At 36.2% G+C, this 21,872-nt stretch overlaps 1 protein-coding gene across 4 annotated transcripts in view; it reads right to left on the bottom strand.

Annotated features, from left to right (window-relative positions):
* The window catches only part of LOC107714794 (pleckstrin homology domain-containing family G member 3-like), a 100,299-nt gene extending 78,828 nt beyond the window's left edge, over window positions 1-21,471 (bottom strand). For all 4 annotated transcript variants that reach the window (XM_016520764.1, XM_016520766.1, XM_016520765.1 and 1 more), the window contains exons 1-2: window positions 21,295-21,471; window positions 2,987-3,053 (exon numbers count right to left, since the gene is read on the bottom strand). In XM_016520764.1, coding sequence (XP_016376250.1) covers window positions 2,987-3,035 — 49 coding nt within the window. In that variant the 5' untranslated portion in view covers window positions 3,036-3,053; window positions 21,295-21,471. The remainder of the gene's footprint in view (window positions 1-2,986; window positions 3,054-21,294) is intronic.
* Between the last annotated feature and the right edge of the window lie 401 nt (window positions 21,472-21,872).

Genomic DNA, 21,872 nt, shown 5'->3' with positions numbered 1-21,872 from the left:
TCTTCCTAATGTTGTATAAAGCAAATCTGCAGGACAGGGCAGTTTTAGCAATGTGGTCTGAGAAATTCAGCTTATCATTAATCACAACCCCAAAGTTTCTAGCTGTTTTTGAAGGAGTTATGGTTGATGAGCCTAACTGATGGTGAAATTTTGATAAAGTGATGGGTTTGTTGAAACCATAGGAGATGAGATTGAATAGGATCAAGCGGACAAGTAGTAGGATGATTGGAAAGGATGATCCATTGAAATAAATGGATATATATTTATTATATATATATATATGTTTTTTTGTTTGGAAAGAACAAGCAAGAAATTACTTGTCATTGCACTGACTTCAGTTCAGTTATTGCTTATTTAGTGGCACAACATACACTATAAACTTAATTCATGTAGCCACCCACAACCTAACCACAAGCTTTACTCTTCAGCACAATAGTAACCTCAAAACTTCAACATAACAGAATCTCTTTTTAAATGTCAAACATAACTAAACATTAAATACGACCAGGTCTTTCCCTTTACTCAAAAACACTTAATTTCAACTTAATTTCAAAATAAACACTTAATTTCAACATCTACACTCCTGATCCAGCTTTATGCTAAGCATGCTGGTAACTAATCCACTGCCCGGTTTCAGTTAATGCTACAAAAATGGTTTAGGTAGTTCCAACTGAAAAAATTAAGAAAACTCCAGTTTTATATATTTAAGTAGACTATACATAATTAAAATAAATACAAAATGTTCAGTCATTATGTTGCTTAATCTCATTTTAATTAAGTAGATTTAATTAAGCAGCAAAAAAAATTACAGTCTTGGTGCTACCTGTGCAAAACTCGCAAACTTACATTCATTAAATCTATTGTGATGGCACATAAATGGCATTCATACTTACCAAGCAAACTGGAAAAAGTGATGATTCTTACTTTCCTGGATGAATTTTCGGATCAACATTTTAACCATTTTGACATGCATGTTATAGTTCACTTTGACACCAGGGAAAGAGACAGCAGAAAGACTCAACATAGCTCAGATGCCTTACTAAAAAAAAACTAGAAAAACCTGACACCCAAATGAAGGTTGCAGTACTTGAGTTAAAGTGCCCCTGTTATAACATTTTGAATATTGCCTTTCATGCAGTGCGAAATGGAACTGTAAGTGAATGTAAACTATCTGCACAGTTAAGAAGCCAACAGTGCACGGTAAATAAAGTTATTGTCTCTCAAAAAAAAAAAAAAAATAAGAATTGACTCTGAACAGCCTAAACGAGTCATCAGGAATTCAAATCCCACTACACATCACTGGGTAACACATTTGCATAATGCCCGCCTATGTTCTACGTTGGGCGGCCGCAAATAACTTGACCTGCCCTCAAATAGTTTAGCATTTCCGTGTGGTTAACCTCATGTCAAGAAGACGCTGTGTCCTACACTGTGAAAGTAAATTTGTTTTATTTTCACTTCCGAATGATGAGGCTGCAAAGAATCAGTGATTGACATTCATTTTTTTTTCAATGGAAAGGAGGGGTTTAGAGAGACTGAATCTTAGAACTGCTTCATATGAATCATTGAGAAATGCAGTGAGATTAAATGTATATTATGAGAAAACGAATGTCTTTTTTGACCTGGCATGCATGTAAACCTATTGTAGGAGACTCCCAAAACAATATTAGGAACCTTAAAAATGGCATAATAGGGGCACTTTAAAAATGCCAATTTTATGTTTATGAAGACATGTTTTTGAAAAATGTTGAGACCCCATGAGTTCATGCTTCATTTTTAAATATACAATGAAGTCCTATATGAACATCCAATTTCTCAAAGTCAACTAGTCATTTAGACAAATAGACTAGTTGTTTTTTTAAAGTATGTAGTTTTGCACATCCCTAATAAGAAATAACTGAAATAAACAGTACATGCACAAATTCTCCTCAAGAGACACAACAATAGATACATGGTTCTTGTAGCCTGTAGTCTGAGGTATAAACTTTGCAGTTCTTCAGTTGGGGACGCTTGACTGATTGCACAGACACTATTGGAAGAGAGCTGAACTGGATCATCAATGAAGTGACTTCAGCTGGAAAAATGACTCTGTCATTGTGTTCTTGCATTATTGACAAACTATTTTCCTGTTTGACACTGTAAAGCTGCTTTGACACAACCAGTATTGTATGAAGCGCTATACAAATAAAGGTGACTTGGCTTGACTTGACATTCCTGTGGGCCCCATTCTCACTCCCCAATTAACAACATTTCCAAACAAGTTTTTAGGTGCAACTAAATGTTTCCAATTAAAAATGTTTTACACCTAAACAAATGATGTACATTTGGGATGATAACTCTAGTCATATCAGTGCTAAAAAAAAAAACTGTTTTATCGTGCTACAACGTCTACTACTACTTTGGATATTTGAACCATTCTAACCAGCCCTCTCATGCACCTCTACAGGTGTAGTTACTGAAAATAAATGCACAGTAAATGTTTTTGACTGAATTGAATATTCTAGCATACACAGCAACAATGATCTAAACACATGAGTCATCTAACCGCAAAAAAATTTTAATCTGAAAGACGTTCGTGATAACCCATATATGATAGTTGCCTTCTGTACTGCTGTAATACAGAACAATAATGATTATCTACATTTACATTTAGTCATTTAGCAGACGCTTTTATCCAAAGCGACTTACAAATGAGGACAATGGAAGCAATCAAAATCAACAAGAGAGCAATGATATGCAAGTGCTATAACAAGTCTCAGTTAGCTTAACGCAGTACACGTACTGTAGCAAGGGTTTTTTGTTGTTGTTGTTGTTTTTTTAAATTATATAATAAATAAAAAGAAAATAGATAGAATAGAAAAAGAAGATTATCTGTTCCAAAAGTACATAAAACTTGAGTTGTGATGAATAATGAGTTAAATGTTTGCCTTGCCTTAGTGAGAAATTTAACTGCACAATTTCTGTACAGATGAGAGTTGAGTCTTACCTTCACCCATTGGGACGTCATGGGCCGTGCTATGGGATTTCTCTGGCATGGCACTGAGGCCTCACTCCTGTAAATTAGAGTAAAATATGAAATTAACATTTCTGATCTCCATTACACTAAATGCTGTTATTCATCAATATGTTTTTGATGTTACATAGGTTACATACATTTTGGTGTTTTTTCACTGATTAATATTTTGTGTTAATTAATCTTTTGAAATCCTGTTTAATACAGTCACACTAATTGGGATCCTCACTGTTTTTGTCTCTGACAAATAATGCCTTGATTCAATCACCAGATGCATAGCTTTGATTCGGATTCTATTAGTGACTTTGTCTGTCATTATTCAATTAATTCAAGACAATTAAATAGAATTAAAGAAAAATGCCCCACACTGTGGTACAACCACACCAATGAGCCTAAGAAGGCTGCTCGGAAAATGAAGTACAGGAGGAGTACAAACTTAAGAGGTTATTCGAGGCGCATGGAAGGAAAGGAATAGTGTCTCTAGCTACAGATGGGCTCTGAAAGCTGCAATAATCATATGTAGGCGCTCTCACAGAAAATAACCAAAACAATCCTAGGATCCTATTCAGTACAGGTTGACAAAAAACAAAGCTATGACAAAACATCAGATGATAAAAACCCTGAACCAACATACAAAAACTACCACATTTTGCTACAAGTTTATATGTTTGCAACATATAATCATTGCTGTTAATAGTTCACTGTTTGTTTGAATACATGTCATTAACTAACTGCATGATTTTTACTGTACATTTCCGCCATATGGACATCACCTTGACATAGTCACCACAGCAACTCCTAAATATAACGTAGAAACTTTAATTTTCTGTGAAGCTGCTTTGCAATTTGTATTGTGAAAAGCGCTATACAAATAAATGTGAATTGAATTGAACCTCATATTTCCCCACAGCATTGAAGTAATGATTTTATCAATTTCTTCAATCATAAAATTGAGGCCATCAGAAAGAAAATAAGAACTACGCATCTTCACACTATATCTCCTCTGAAGACGTCTTCTCACTACAAGCAATTAAAAATTTTCAATGTCATATAACAGAAAGAACTAACATTTATCCAATCCTCAAAGCAATGTATGTTTGATCTTTTACCCAATAAACTACTGAAAGTTCTACTTCCTGTAATCTTAGAACCTCTTCTCCTTATTATCAACTCTTCGCTTTCCTTAGAGCAAGTCACAAACGTTTCAAGTTGGCAGTAATAAATATGCCAATCTCAAATATGCCATTTATATCAAATATATATATTAAAAAAAAATTGTCTTCACAACTATATTCATATCTGCTGAGAAATTATATTTATGAAGAATTTTAGACAGAATTTAGTCCCCATATCATCTGATCATGGCTGCATTGCCCTGCATTGTGGGCAGGCATTAGCATGGTTTATATCCTCACTATCAGTTTATTTGTGTAAATGAAGAGATGTCAGATAAAACAGGTATGGTAAGTTAGGTATGGAGTGCCACAGATATCAACATTAGGCCCCCTGCTTTTTTATTGTGCAGTAAATGTTCCTGGGCAACCCTCTACATTGCGAGTAAATCACTCGCATATGCGACTAAATCTTCACTCTGGCGACTAAATGATGTCTAATATTAGCCAATTGCTAATAAATTCTCAGATTTTACTCGCCAGTGTGTGAGTTGGAGGCTAAGTATAAGTTTAGCTCAGATATATTTTCACTCGCCGAACACTCTCTGACTGAGCGCATCAGAGTTTCACTCTCCAAGCGATCTGTGCTGTTTTTCAGTTAATCTAAATGGATGCGCAGCGCACCTGTATTTAACGTCCCGTAAACTCTAGTGTGAAGGCGCACGACTCGCCGTCACTTTGTTTCACACACATGCAGCGAGAGAGGGAGAGAGAGAATTGACGCGCTACCTATGCGCGCTGTGTGTGTGTGTGTGTGTGTGTGTGTGTGTGTATGTGTGTATATATGTATATGTGTATGTATATATTTACCAGTCTGGCGAGTAAACAAAAAAATTTACTAGCCAATGGCGATTCAATTGCCAAGGTGTTCGTAGAGGGCTGCTGGGGAACATTATCAGGAAACATGGAATCAGTTCTCACCCAGACCAAATGAAGTTTCTCAAGCTTCTCAAAGTTAGCAGATTGCATTGGTAGAGTCAAAGATTAAATGACTAGTAATTTCCCCCACCTGAATTCTGACAAACTGGAGGTTTTAATAATAGGACCAAATGCCTCTAAAAGAAAAGATGCTCGAGTCACTTGAGTCAACGGTTGTACCATTGTGCAATCCTTTACAGTTTAAAACCTGAGTGTTACGCTTTATAGAGACCAGTCTTTTGATAGTCACATTGCCAATGTTTGTAGAACAGCTTTCTTTCACCTCAGTAACTTTGATAAACTACGACGCATGCTGTTTATGATGCCAGACAATTAATTTACCTGTTAATTCAGTATGTTCACATTAGCCCAATATTATCATCTCTACACTGGTTACCTGTTTTGTATCAGTTTTAAAAAAATGTAATTACTAGCCTTGAACGGCCTAGCTCCACAGTACGTATTCAGTCTTTATAATGCTTTAATCCATCACGGCCACTGCGGTCGCAAAATTCTGGTTTGTTGACAGTACCCAAAAATTCAAAAGCCACAAAGGAGGTAGATCCTTTCCTACCTGGTTCCTAAACTCTGGAATAGTTTTCCTGGGACTGTGCAAGACTTAAGACACACTCTACATTCACATACATTTTTTTCTTACTGGGTGATTTGTATAGGCTCTTTTTTAGTTGTTTCATAGCAATATGCAAGAATTAACTGCACCAACAGCAAGGACAGCTAATTAGGCCTATGATGGAAATATGGAAATAAATCCACTTCCTCTGGTTCAGGACAGGCCATAAAACAAAGGGAACATGAGGATCCCACACCCAGTCACCATTTCCTTAGAAACAAATGATTCTGCCAACCTATACAGTATACGCTGTCATTTATACTGTTGTGTATGTGTGGTCGTTTATTTGACCAGTGCAGCACTGGTCAGCAGTCAGCACATGTGTGTGTGTGTGTATATATATATAAACAAATTCAGCATTTAAGTCTGCTCTTTCTGTGAAGATATCTTCAAGCATTTTCTCTCCCTCTGGTTTTGTGATTTTGTACATGCACTTGTAACAGCTGGGATGCTTTTGTGTGTCCATTAATGATTTCCTGCTATTATCTGACACCGAGAGTATAAAGCTTGCTTAGATCAGCACAAAGCTGTGATCTGACCTCTACATGTTGAAACCATTGCCCCACACTAATACTACAGTATTGCCTAATGTCTAACATAAAAGTAGTAAAGAATTTACATCATCATCTTCAATGCCACACAACAATTCTTAGAATTCTTAGAATAATTTGTGCTTATCTTCATAATTTGTGCTTGTCTTTTTTTTATTTTGTATTTATTGTAGAACAAAGCCAACATACAAGGCCAACTATAACTATATACAAACCACGGTTTGCATTAAAAAAAAGTATAATAATAATAAATAAACAAATAAAATGTAAACACACTATAGGGGTGACAAACCACATCTATACACACCTGGAATACCAATTGCTCTTATTTATCATTCACTGTATTTGGTCTATTGAGTTATTATATAAGAAAGTTTATCAATAATTTCTGACCATGCCTTAATTGTTCTTGGTTTGGCTTTATTAATCCTTGCTGTTGAACAGTGCAATATTTTTTAGTTCTAAGAGCCACATGTTGTCAGCCAGGAATGTAGGTTCATACCAAATTTTAAAGATTATCTTCTTGGCTGCAGTTAATGCGGTGTGAAATATTCTACCCTGATAAGCGTTCAAATTGAGATCAGAATCATCATTCAGCAAACAAATATTAGGATGTTTAGAAATAACCATATATCACATAATTCTGTAACAGGATCAAAAATGTTTTTAACATAACAAGCTCTATAACATACAACAATTTTGCTTCATGTACTAAATGTACAGTAGCAAAAACAGTCTGTTTAATTGTAAGGGGTTACACAGAGAGAAATTATCAATAAAAATCATAGTGCTATTTCAGACTAGACAAGAAGATTGTATTTCACAGACATCATTTCCCATTTTCTTATCCAATTTAAAGACAACAAAATCAGTAATAAGTCAAGATATGGACTGTTTAGAAAGTCCACTGTAACAGCAGTGTGAGATGTTTTTCAGATCCTTTTTAATTCCTTCAATTATATACAAAGTCGTATAATTATTTGACATTATTTCCACAGGTGTGATGTACGCATTCAGAGCAACAAATGTATATTAAGTATATGCTGCTTTAAACACATCTTTGGCAAGTGTATTTGATATGTAAGATGTTTTATTTTGTGCCTTGCAAGACAATACATGCTTGCATGACTATCCCAGGAACAAAAAGGTACATCCTACCGAAAGTGATTGTGTGGCTGTATACTTGATTTTATGCATCGGTAAGTAATGGGTGTATCTGAAATTGTAAAACCCGTTAATTAGGAGGTGTTTAAATAATTTTGGCCTAGTAGTGTACCTATTATGTAATCCATTTGGAAGCTTACACTCTGTCAATGGCTTGGTAACACCCTTGCTTTAAGTTACTCATCCTTATGTTGTTTAAAATCCACAAGATTTTTGTTCATCTTTGAAACATAAAATAAGATATTTTTAATGAAACCTGAAAGATTTCTGTCCCTCCATTCACCCAAAAAGTTGACACTTCAGAAAGTTCATAAAGACATTGCAAATGTAATCCATATGAATTGAGCCATTTAATCTGAGTATTCTGAAGAGGCACAATTGCTAATGAACAGATTTAATTTAGGCTTTAATTCACATACACTGAAAAAATGCAAATATACAAAACATAAAATATGGAAAACAGCACCTCAACCCTACTTCTTGACATTTAAAGGCACAATATGTAATTTTCGCCGCTAGAGGGCGCGTATTCAAAATAAATAAATAGACAAAGGCATAGTTTGATGACGCCGTGACTGAGTGAGGAATCATGGGAGTTGTTGCTTCCCTATATATCAGCATTTACTGCCCTTATTTGTGAGTTTCAGAACAGTATTACAATAGATTAGCAATAAATTCAATCACCTGATTGAAAGCATTAAAGTCACAATATGTAATTTTCGCCGCTAGAGGGCGCGTATTCAAAATAAATAAATAGACAAAGGCATAGTTTGATGACGCCGTGACTGAGTGAGGAATCATGGGAGTTGTTGCTTCATCCCCACAGCCGATGCAATCTGACGAGACTCGGGCAGAAATCATGTTCATGGATGAGCTAATGATTTGTTAACGTAGTAGAATGAAGCAGGGTGAGGCTGAAAGCCGTCGAAGCGAAACGAGGCCGCTGAACGAGCGTGACACACGGCTCGAAAGCAGCGGAGCTTTTATTATGCCACAGTCGACTGCTTCCACTCCTTCCAGTCGTTCGTATGTGATAAAGCAAAATATATAACACTGTTCTAGTGGTTTTTGGATATTTTAATAAAAAAATCTTACATATTGTGCCTTTAAGAACCTCATTCTTGCGGAAGCTCAAATGTGCTTGAGTAATATGCAAAAACAAACCTCATTGGTTCTCATGCGTCAAGCCTAATTAAACCTGTTCAGCATATAAAACGATTGTGTCTCTTCAGAAGACATGGATTCAAGCACTTGATTCATATGAATTATGCTCACTATGTCTTCATGAACTTTTGATGAACTTTGAACAGACTTTTACCTAAAACTCTTTCACATTTAATTTAAAAATATCTTCATTTATGTTTCAAAGATGAACAAACTTCTTATGGATTTGGAAAGATGTGAGGGTGAGTGATGAAAATTTTCATTTTTGAGTTAACTAACCCTTTACCTGAAGAACTTCACCTGTAGGTTATCACAAAAATCCATCATCCTTAAGGCTAATTCACACCACACCTGCAGACACAGAGCAACGGCGACAGCTAACTGAGTACAGTCACTTCTCAGATGTTCCAAGACCTGACAAATGCCAATTCAAGTTGTTCAAGTGGCGAAAACAAGCACCAGCCAACACCAACAGGGGTAACACACTGATCAGACAAAACTCGACGACCGTGTCTGTTGCAGTTTGTTGACATGTGTCGGTGCAGTGTGAATTGGCCTTTAACCTCCGTAAAGGTGAAGTGTATAAAATATTTTCTCCTATTTTCTCCTCTTGTGCACTTTATGCATAGTATACCCTAGCCAATGTGCAAATATTGAAGTTTATTTTGGGCTTAAAGAGAAAGTGTAAACACTGTGGCTCTGTCATGCTATCAAAACAGAGCCATTCTGAGGCAGGACTATCCATCTATCGAGCCAATGGCAGACTGGGGGACTGTTGAGGAAATCTTTTTGAAAACGATCTTTGCTTTTTAAAAAAAACCTGTCACTAGCATCACAGAAATTACACCCTTCACACCCTTTTAAGGTGGAACAGCTACAACAATAACACTCAAACTGCAACTCTTCTTGTTTCATTGACAATGTTCAGTTAACTATTAGTTAACTGTTGTTGACTGCTTTATACAATTACTAAAAATAGGACTTTAAAGGGGTCATATGATACGATTTCAATTTTTCCTTTCTCTTTGGAGTGTTACAAGCTCTTGGTGCATAAAGAAGATCTGTAAAGTTGCAAAGACTAAAGTCTCAAATCCAAAGAGATATTCTTTATAAAAGTTAAGAGTCAGTCACACCTACCTAAAACGGCTAGTTCTAACACGCCCCCACATATCTACATCACTATGTGGGAAGATTTGCATAATGCCGCCCAAATGTTCACGCAAAGAAAGAAGGCGTAACTTTTATTCTCGCTGTAGTATTGTTGCCGCAGCCATGGTGTGAAGGCGTTGTGTGATTCGTTGTGTTGTAAAAATCGACGCGTTTCAGAAAGGCGGGGCATAGAGGAGAAACAATAATGTACAGTATGTGGAAAATAATGTGTTTTTTGAACCTTAAACCGCATAAACACATTTCATTACACCAAATACACAAAATAATGTTCTTTTTAGCAGCATCATATGACCCCTTTAAAAACAGGGTTTAGTTGTCTGTGTTAAGCTGGGATAGGAGAAAGAATTGTAACATTTATGCTGTAATTGTTCATGGCAATGTGATGCTTTGCTTTAAAATTCAATAATTCAGACCTACAGTTACGGTAATATGTCAATGAAAAAGGCCATACAGTTAGAATCATGACTAAAGGCTAAAGTAGGATAAAGGCTCAAACCTGTGGCTAATCAAGACAAGGTACTTATGTTTTAGCCAATAACATAACTCATAACAAAGTTGTGCATGGTCACATTGCAGCCCATATATTACTCTGAGTCATTAACGCTTGCCCATTGCATTGGTTATTTTAAAAAGATCATGATCTAATCAAATCCAAAACAAATCATTTTCCTATACTGCGGTGGGGGATTTCCACCATTCTCATCTTTTAAATCTGCCACCAAGTTAATGAGCCATAAGTCAATTAACTACTTTTAGTTTACAAGACAGAGGTTTTGAATGCTGGGGATGGGTATACTCCTCTCTGAAATCTGCCTCTGAAAATTTGTCCTGTGGTTTGCTGAGGGTGACACTTTGTCATGGACGAGATGAACTATATTTGCATCTGTGGTTTATATAAAGTTCTCAGTGTTCATCAATGTTAAATTACTTTCTCCTATTCCATCTTAACTTTTAGAGACAACTACACTGAAAAAATGTTTTCATTCATCCAATTAAAAAAATTTAGGGTAATGATTCACATCTATATTTTTTAACTTGAGCCAATGAAAAATAAATAACTTGCCCAAAGGGTGTTATGAATGAAACATTTTTTTCAGTGTACAAGTTTATTTTGACTTTTTGACAAAACGTGTCCATGAAATGCTGATGACACTCACCATGTTGAAGTGACTCCTAAAGCTCCAAAAAGTAGGCATGATGTGACATGGAGACATAAGAAACTAAATTTTGCTCTCAGACTTGGTTAAAAGGAGGGATGGGGAGTTAAATGACACAGCTGGAGAACAACAATGAACAAACAGCCCAGTGCCAGATCACATGACAAAGGCAAAGCACAGATACAAGAGGGCCGATTCTAGGAGCATCTATGTAGCACCACATTAACCTAAGAAGATATACACAAACATCAAATACAAATAAGGGCATGCTACATTAAAGGGGTCATATGATGTTGCTAAAAAGAACATTATTTTGTGTATTTGGTGTAATGAAATTACATTTTCAATTACAAAATTACAATTGTTTCTCCCCATTATAAACGAGGCATTTGTTGCATCCAGTGGGGACATAATTACGGATTATAATGACTTATACTGTCTTTTTACGCGTTGCATTGCATCGTGCTGCGTAAACATTAAACCATGTCTGCATTTGTGATCGGAGAAATTACAAACTACAAACGCTACTCTACACTGCTCAAAACTCGCATTTGAATCGTCAGTGGCAAATTCTTTAAATATAAAAACGTACTTACAGTCTGTGAGTCAGAACAGCCGGCATTGTAGTCTACTCTACCAGGATCAGGAAACAGTCCTCCATAAAATGCGCTGGACACATCGTAATATTTGGGTTGAACTGTTCTGGAACAGTGTTGTAAATACAACTTAACCACTGATTTCTAGTCGTGCCAAAACAAAGTAGTTTCGCTTTCACAACGAAACACAGCGTCACACACGGTGGGCTAGAGTGAGCGGAGGCCGGAGGTCTAGAGTGAGCAGCGGCCGGAGGCCTCAGAGGCTGGCGGCTAGAGTGAGCAGCGGCCGGAGGCCTAGAGTGAGCAGAGGCTGGCGGCTAGAGTGAGTGGCGGCCAGAGGCCTAGAGTGAGCAAAGGCCCACTGAGACTTTAGTATTTGCAACTTTACAGATCTTCTTTATGCACCAAAAACTTGAAACACTCCAAAGAGAAAGGAAAAATTTTAATCGCATCATATGAACCCTTTAAGAGGTGGAAGGGGAAATATTTTGAAAAATTAACTTCTCTTCATCTATATGCAATAATGTTGTTACTGGATGCAAATTTTAGTGTAGCATGTGACATGAGAAAAAAACTATTGTGTCCCTTTGCATTAAACCACTCAAACTAATAATTTGGATTGCATTTCTTTATGAACTTTTTAAAGGTGTCATACAGTAGTTTTGGTTGAATGGGCTTTCAATAAAAGGACAGAAATCTCTCAGGTTTCATTAAAAATTATTTAATTTTGTATTTTGAAGATGAATGAAAGAGTTATGGGTTTGGAACAACACAAGGGTCAGTAAATGGTAATGGAATTTTTCTTTTTGGGTGAATTAACCTAACTTAAGCTTAACTTAGTTTCACAGAAAGTTGACAGTAGCAATTAACTTCCATAGTGGTAACCAATAGGGATGTAACGAGTCACTCAACTCACGATTCGATTCGATTCACGATTTTGATTAAGACAGTAAGTTCCCCTCAGACATGCATTCATATAAACTCCTACCCCTAAATGAATCGCGATTTGTTTAGCATCTCAACCGATTTGAATCGTCACATATTTAAATCGATTTTCAACCGGCTCGCAGTTAATCGTTACATCCCTAGTAACCAACATTCTTCAAAACATATTTTTTGCTCGACAAAAAAAAAGAAACTCATACAGGTTTGGAACAACTTGAGGATGAGTAAATGATGACGGAATTTTCATTTTTGGAAGAACTATCCCTTTAAGTATTCAGTCATTTTTAAAATGGTATTACAATGGGAAATTGAATTACTGCTTAATCTCAACAATAAAATAGTGCTATATATATACAAAAATCCACCCCAGACCAAAAAGGTCATTCATTTAAAAAGAGCAGCAAAAACCTTAAAAAACGTCTCACTCTGAAATTCTTGTGTCAGCAACCCAAAACATCAGCAGGACTTTTACATATCAACAATTTACATATCAACAAGCTCGGGTTTTCAAAAACTTGGCCTTGTCAGTCACATTAAGTAGGACAGTGTATACCATTCCTTAACATCAGAAGATAGGAGTCAAATGCATTGAAGTTTGGTTCTCAACCCGATCCTGAAGAAAAAAAAAAGTACTCCAATACTGACCCAAACAGTATACTTTTAGAGAATGTGTTTAAAATCGACAACACTATATGTTGTCACTTAGGGCTGCACGATTATGACAAAAATCATAATTGTCGATTATTCCCTTGAAATTGTAATTATTAATTACGGTAGTAACAAATTACATTGAATGATATTTACACCATTATTTGAAGCAACTGCATGCCATATTTTTATATAAAAATAAACAAGCTGAAAACACTCAAACTGAACAATTTTTATTGCTTTTCTATAGTATTAAGCCTCAAATGTCAACTATACATTGAATTGGTTTCTTCTTTAAATAAAAAAAGTAAAAATATGCATGATATTATAATGTTATACTAAAACTAAAATTAAAACAATGGAAAAACCCTTAAGATAACCTGTAGAAAGAAAAAAAAAAAACACAAGCACTCAGAATAACATAAGTGGACTTTGAAAGATTGATTGCCATTTTGAACGATTACGTAATAGTGGCATCCGTAATTGAAATCGCAATTAGAAATTCGATAATTGTGCAGCCCTATTGTCACTTCTTTGACCCAAATATTATTTAACCTGTGACATACTAACAGCAACCGTGAAAATAAATTACTCATTACTTTTTTTTTTTTAAATTCTGACAGCTGCCTCAGGTCTTGTGGCCTCATGAGATAGGAAAATGTCCACTAGTTCCAAATTTCAGAATCTCAGTGAAAGCAGTCTGTCATCTGGTTATTGTTTGCCTTCTGTATCATAAACCTGCAGACTTGTATATCCTACTTATTTGGCATGTACTGCTTTTTGGATGTGAAGCAAGACCTGAAGAACTGTGTCAAATAAATATCCAAAATGTGTGTAGCTTGGGAGACCTCTAGGATCAAGTTTGAGAACCACTGCACCTTAAGCGCTGTACCTACTGCCATATGCAAAGAGGCGTTTTACATATAACTCTTAAAGGGGCAGCAGCAAAATAAAAAATAAAAAAATGGGTGGAAATGATCAAGAAAAACTAAACCGACTGTTCTGTAAGACACTATGTGACAAAATATGAGGTCTTAGGGAAAATTTTATGAAAATAAAAAATATGATATGACCCCACTTTCTAGGCTACATGATATACACACATACCATTCCCTATTGTGTGACATCATGTTAGACAATTACAACACACCACAGTTTGAAAAGCTTCCAAGAAGCTCTGTCTAGTCACTGAAGGTTGTTAACTACCAAAGGAAGTAATTATAGGAAATACACACAGAAAACTAAAAATATGCACAGACAGCATGTTTACACACAGCGCTGATGCGCTAGTCCCTCCCAAACCTCTCCTGGAGGCTACTAGACATTTTGTACTGTATGTCTTCCTCATCTTTCACATCCTTTTTCCCTACATTCAATTTAATACAAATAATAATAATAATAATAAATGCTATTAAAAGTTTTAAAATTTTACACTGTACATCTGTTAATGTACTTTTGTGCACTTATAAGGTCAATAACATTGACTGGATGAATACAGCTTGCAACAGGCACACAACCTATTTTAATAACTGCTTGTCCATCTGTTAAAAAGTCACCATGACTGTCTGCTCTGTAGTAGGTCTAAAAAAGAAAAAAATGAATCCCCTAAAAAGAAAAAATCAATAATACACTCTCTTCTCTAATTAAGCCCCCATCCTAAAACCAAGTATTATCATCCTGAAATTCATTTAAATGTCCCATATTGTCAAAACTGACATTTCCTGGCTTTTTTCACGACAACTGAGGTCTAGGGGTTATTTAACTACCATATAAGTTTCAAAACAGTCAGTCCACAGTAAAATGCACACAGCCTGCATAAAGTAGCTGATTTTTCATGAACCGTTGTGAGTTCCGTAAAAAGTTGACGTCAGAACTACACAGTCACCGCCTTCAGTCACCACCCCGAGCACCGCCCACCGTCCCACTCTTCTTTAGCCAAACCCCAGACAACATCGTGGAAACATGTCGAAAAGGTTAACTTTAACCACGAAACCAGATCGGCCGACCTGTAACGTTACACTCTCACTCAAAGGATGGACGATCTGACAGGATTGTTACTATGAGGTTATCACATCTAACGTGTATAGTAAAGACAAACTCACCGTGTCTATCTAGTCATGATGAAGATGTATATACATTTCAATTTCAGCAGGCAACTATTTTTACAGCTACATTATTGTTCCAGCCACAATTAATCACAACAATGTATATACAATTACAAATGATAATATATAAATCGTCAGTTTGTTGTTTTACACACATGCACACAAGACATTATTTCATACACGACATAATCGTGAGATGCAAGAAACATAGACATATGGCAAGAAATATGTACACGCGCCCATAACAACAAAAGACAATACCTTATTGAACCTTTTCCGATAAGAAGTGTGCGCTGCAAACGCGAGCATTTTTGACGAGCGTTTCTGTCCAGTCTGCTCGTTTTATCGCACTTAACCACAGCTGTCGTCGGTTTTTTGTCTGGCAGTGGCAGCAGATATGCGATCAAATTTCTAATTTGAGGCTGTATTACGTCGATTCTGGCACCCAACATCACAACAAGATGATATTTTAAGCTCCTTATGTAGACGAATCTGCGCTGGTTTGAATGGGCCGCCTCCAGTTTCCCCTTTGTTTTGCTGCCTCCAGCTAGCGCTGTGACGTCGGCTGACCCTAGTTACCTGTGGTTGGCCTGGCCGTGCGTCACTCAGAAAACAACAGGCCAATCAGAAGAGAGGCTCATGAATATTAATTAGACAGGCCAAAATCGACCTGTTCTCAGCAGAGCTCCAGAGAGAGGAGCTGTAAAAATATATTGAGATGGTTTTTGGTACTTATACCGCAAATATATATTCTTAAGGACATCAAAACCTAAAATAAAACTCCAAAAAGGTGTAAAATATGGGACCTTTAAAACAATCAAAATAACAAATCTCAGTCTTTTTGACATTACAAAGTCAAATCTTCAACAGCATACAGATGTCAAAAAGACTTATAATCTCATACATTTACATACCCCTGCAGAATCCGTTTGGTGTTTTTAATGTTTTCTTTTTTGCCTACAAAAAAATGTAATATGATATTCTAAAATATAATAACTTAAATTTGGGTTAAATTTTGGTTCTTAATATTGTGTGTTGTCTCCTCACAAATCAATGATCGACACCGCTTTGTTATCTACGGGCCCCTCAATTGTCCAGATTGTTCAAACTTTTTAAAAGTGTGGGGATCATTTCAAATGTGCAGTGAATGTTGGGAAATTAAAGAATTTACAGGACTTGGAGCAAAACAGAAACTCATACCCAACTATTGCGAAAGACTTCAAACAATCATTAGTTGCTTGCACCCAAGTTACAAACTTAATTTATACGAAAAAAAATAATAAATGATAAAATATTGAAATCTTAAATAAAAGCAGTGTTTCCATCCCATGTGTTTAAGAGAACAAAAAAATCATCACTTTCATGGATGGTTATGCACTTTTGTATCCACTATATATAGTTTTCACATTATGGACAATTTATTTGCATTTCTTTTGCAATATCCCAAATTCTACAAACATGTTGTATGTACATTTTTTAAACAGAATAATACCAACATAAATTTATTTATGTTTGTTATGTGGAATATACAGTATGTTAATATCTGTCAATGCTTTTATTATTTAAAAACCTTAGAGATTTTGCAAGGGGTATATAAACTTATGAGTGCAAGATTTGACCAGTGCAGCATAAATGACAAGCTCATGATACCTTATTTATTCTATATATTCCTAGTAGAACAACAGAAGTGACAGACCATTTCATTTGTTTGTGTTTGTTAGTGTAAACAGACACATTCTAGGCGCAAAACTGTCACCAAATGAGAGAGACCAGTTTACATGCACCCCATCTGTCAGACTGAAAATACAACTGCATGCACTGATAAGAGATGTGTCAACTGCAGTGTGCCAGTGAGAGAAAGACAGAAAAACATGCGTCTTACCGTCGTGAAGGCCAGGAGCTCCTCATCATTTAGCTTGTGAACTGCATTATTCTTCTGAAAGTCTATGCTGCAAAACAACAAACCATGATCAATCAAAAAAATCAGCACATAAAGCATACGTTTCTTTTAGTTCACAAGTCAAGGAAACAAAAAATGATCATTAAAAAAAATCCCAGTGCATGCAAGATCTTGTGCCTCGTCCATTATTCTTTCAGCTTTTAAAACATTTGAGAATTGAGACATATTTCATAAATAAAAACTACGAAATAATCCTTCCATTATGATTTATTTGCATAATGACACATTAGTGTAATGCATAAAAGTCTCATTATTACATGGAAGATTCTCTCAGTAATTTGTGCTTCATTTATTAAAAGGAATGAATGAAAACGAAGTTCAACTATGTACCCAGATAGAAAGATAGATCTTAAACATAGGCTTCCTTTTCTCTTGCGTTTTTTTTTTTTTGCATTTGGGTTGAAATACGACCCCCGCATTTCATGAAATTCACCCGTTCTATTGCAGTAGAGGCATTAAAACAAAGTTGTCAGACAGTCAAAAGGATAAAATATGAGCTCGCACATCTCAACCCTCACTCAGCAGTTCAATTATTTAATCCCATTATTATACCCATAACTCAATATTCTAGGTAACTTCAGCTACTTTCCTCAAGTTGTAACTGTCTGAATTTCTCATTTGAGTCAAGAGTTCTTTACGTTAGCCGAGGATAATAAATGTATGGTGGGCTGTTCGCATTCCAACAGAATGCCGTTAAACCGTACGTGCAGTTTTGCTCGACTGCACCAATGACGGCCCATAATTCACCTTCAACCATCACACAGCCCAATTAAGGTCCCTGGCCTGCATAATTACGCCCTGCTAATTATTCAACGCCTGCAATTTGTCTCCTAGCAGCCAGTCGGGCAGGATGACGACCTTTCTACAACAAACAGTGCGCACAGGATGGTACAAAGCTAATTAGAGAGCAGTGTAGAAGAACCCCGCACCTCCTCCCAGGGCTGAGATGGGGGTGGATGACCATCCACTTTTTTATTCAGGATGGAGAAGACCGCTATCAGGGTGCACAAAAAACATTCTGCAAGATGAAGGCCTGACGCAGCACTTCAAAGTTACTAAGATAAAACAAGACTCTCAGCAATAACAATGATTTACACATCCCCAACATGATTAATGTCGAGCTGCGGCTTTAAAGGTCCCATATTGTCAAAACTGAAATTTCCTGGCTTTTTTCACGATTACTGAGGTCTAGGGGCTATTTAACTACCATATAAGTTTCAAAACAGTCAGTCCACAGTAAAATTCGCACAGCCTGCTTAAAGTAGCTGTGATTTTTCACGAACCGTTGTGACTTCCGTAAAAAGTTGACGTCAGAACTACACAGTCACCGCCTTCAGTCACCACCCCGAGCACCGCCCACCGTCCCACTGTCCTTTTGCCAAACCCCCAGACAACATCGCGTCCATGCCATTGCTGAGCAACAACAACACGGAAACATGTCGAAAAGGTTCACTTTAACCACGAAACCAGATCGGTCGGCCTGTAACGTTACACTCTCACTCAAAGAATGGACGATCTGACAGGATTGTTACTATGAGGTGGATCACATCTAACGTGTATAGTAAAGACAAAACTCACCGTGTCTAAGAAATACCAAAGTATTGTTTGTACTTCCGCTGATTGTGTTTCATTGGTCTCATAGCTCAGAAAACCTGACACAGCCAATACAAATATAAGTACACCACCAGTCAAGAGTTTTAGACATCCTTGGTTGAATTTATGTTTCTTCTCATGATCTTAACCTTTTGATGTGAAGGTTTACACTTAAATACTTGAAATTAGCTATAGTTAGTGTAAACAACAGTGTAAAATATAAATTAAGTCTAATTGTGCCAGAGTCTACTTATAAAATTAGTTGCCCAAAAAGTGCCCAGCATAGATGAGAACTCCTTGAGTAAATTAATAAAAATTAGTTTTTTGCTCACTACATAAATACCACACATGCATTTATGTCATTGCATAGCATATTGTAAAACATAAATAGTGATAATAATGAATGAATATGTCTAAACCTTTGACTGATAGTGTATTTCAAAGAGCAGCAAATTTAACAGTCAAATAACAAGCCTCCAATATCAGGCTAAGGCAAATATTAGTCAATGAACTGAGTTTGTTTAGTGACATCAAGTTGCCCTGGTGATAAAAAGATGAACTGTGGCACTGACAGGAACCCATTTGCTGGATCTTTTGGACCACTGACCATTTCTTATCTCCCATATTGGAAGTCTTCTAGGAGGTGGAAACTTCCAAACAGCAACATTACAAAACCTTTAAGCAAGGAGTTGACTATAAACTGGAGACAAGTGCATTTTTTAAACACAGTTTCCCCAACGTGTTAGTGCCAGGAATCAGTGGCTATATCTCAAACCTAAGGAGATGACTACCTAGACAGCATTTGGGAGCATCATAAGCTACATTCACACTGGAATTCCTGAAATTCCTGAAAACTGCTTCTCCGTGAATGCAAAGCCAGAGTGCCAAAACTTGTCTGTGTGAACAGAGCTAATGTAGGGTGTGTGTTGTAGTGATAAAAGAGCAAGGCTTCCATTTTTCAACAGAACAACACAAATTTTCCAGACATTTTCCAAAATATCTATGTAAAAGATAGCTTTAGACACATAATCAACTCAGCTTACAGCTTAACTGAAGTTGAGCACTTGTTGCACATAGAAATAGCACATGCAATCAAGCTGATACAGTGAGGGTTTTGAGGAAGAACTAATCACTGGTCTGGTCTCTCTATATGTCAGTCAGAAGCTCCTTTACTGTCAGGTGGGCAGTTCTTCGCCATAATAAACTACAAAAACAACCAGATTTTCTGCCACAAGTTAAACGTTACTCATGCACTGAAAAACATAGTCGTGTATCAATTTTCACTCAGAAATCACTAGTAAATTCCACAAAAAAATTACAAAGAAACACCAACTAACACATTGGATAAAACATTACATTAAGTACAAACACTAAAATAATATTTTCTTGTAAAAACAAACTCCAATTATCTTTGCTTTCTTTACAACTTCAAAAAATAAATTTACAGTGTGACTAATGATGCCCAAAAAATGCTGCCTAGGCAGGCAGCTAACTACATTTTAGATAAAGCCAGTAAATGTGTACATGTCCCTGGCTGTGAAGTTGGGGAAAAGAGCTTAAACAGTAGTTCAAGGCATTGTTTTTGCATCTTCTACACAAAATCATGATGAAATCCACAAAGCCTGTAGTGACATGACACGCAAACTGGCAGAAACTTGATTTTTCTAAAGATGTTCTAATAACCGAGAACATTCCTCAGATATTAAGTCATAAATCCTACCTCTTTCACAATTCTTTGGCTTAAATGTATCTTTTACATGTATTATACAATTGAAGGTCTTCCTGCAGAGCACTGCGTTACAATCTTTTTTTTTCTTTCTTCCTTGTAGAAACTTGTGAAACAATTGTTATCTTGTGTGAGCGACTGCTAGACAGTGGCTACTCTTCATTCCTTGGATCAGAGGTCTTTCAGCTAAAGAAATGTCTCCTTAAACTACTAGACAAGAAAATGTCCCTTGGATGAATAATCTAGGATTATGTGCAGATAGAAAATAGTGCAGAATTTGAAATATAGGCTATACATAATTATACCTCACGACTTTTCTTTGTTTAAACTGTTAAAAATCAGACGTTTGGTATACACTGAGTGTAGACTCTCTTCTTGTGTATGTTTGACAGAGCTGCATATCGTTCTATATGTAGTCAGTCAACGATTTTTTATTTTTATTTTCAATAATCCCATCAAACGTTTAAATTGAGAAGTGAGTTAAACAAGTTAAAAGAACAAAACATATCGCGTAATAACAGATGCATATAATTATTCTCAAAGCTGTCATCCTCACTCCAAGCGGGTGACAAACAAGCATATGGCAATTTAACGCACACTTTCAACTTTTGTGGTTTGCTTGTGAATACTATGGCCAAATTATTTAGATTCCTCCCGAAAAACATCAGAAGGCAAATAACTTCAGTTGTATACTTTTACAAAATGAACGTACCACACAACTAAAATCTTTCATCTAAAACAAAGTTTAGGAACGTAGGGTATTGCTCGTGCAAGCACTTACCAATACAAGAAAAGTTTAAAAACTTCGAAAGACGTCAACCGAACAACCCGTGATAAAGTTGCATTTATGTTAACAAGGTGTCTGTGGCACAAATAAAAATCCTGTCGAAGTCAAGGAGGACAATGAAAAGGTTATTCTGCTCAAACTACTCCGTTTGTTACTTGTGGCTATAACGATGACAGTCTGGTCATGTTCTCCTCCTACCGTAACCCTCCGCTTTTTTCGAAAGTGAACGAGTGCGCATGCGCAGACTGTTTAAGGATTGTTTTTATATATTTATTTTACTTTTACATTTATTGAACCCATTTAGGATAACAAACAGGCGTTAACATTATTAAACACTGCTACAATAAATCCAAGCAGCATACACTAAAAAGGAAAAGCACGTTATAACAAATTATATTAAACTTAAGGGGAGAATAGTTCAATAATATTTCAAGCAATTTGGAGAGTTTAAGGGCACTTTTTCATATTTTGCTGTAAGGATCGAAATAAAATTTTTTTTTAAATGCCACAAACTTGGAGCAGCTTTAACAAATCTACATTTGTGTAAAAAAAAAAAAAAAACCTTTCCCATA

This window comes from Sinocyclocheilus rhinocerous, unplaced genomic scaffold (assembly GCF_001515625.1).
Source record: "Sinocyclocheilus rhinocerous isolate Xijiao unplaced genomic scaffold, SAMN03320098_v1.1 scaffold2524, whole genome shotgun sequence".
NCBI classification, from domain to species: domain Eukaryota; kingdom Metazoa; phylum Chordata; class Actinopteri; order Cypriniformes; family Cyprinidae; genus Sinocyclocheilus; species Sinocyclocheilus rhinocerous.
Note: the sequence above shows the minus strand (reverse complement) of the source record. Positions and strands in the feature narration are given on the sequence as shown.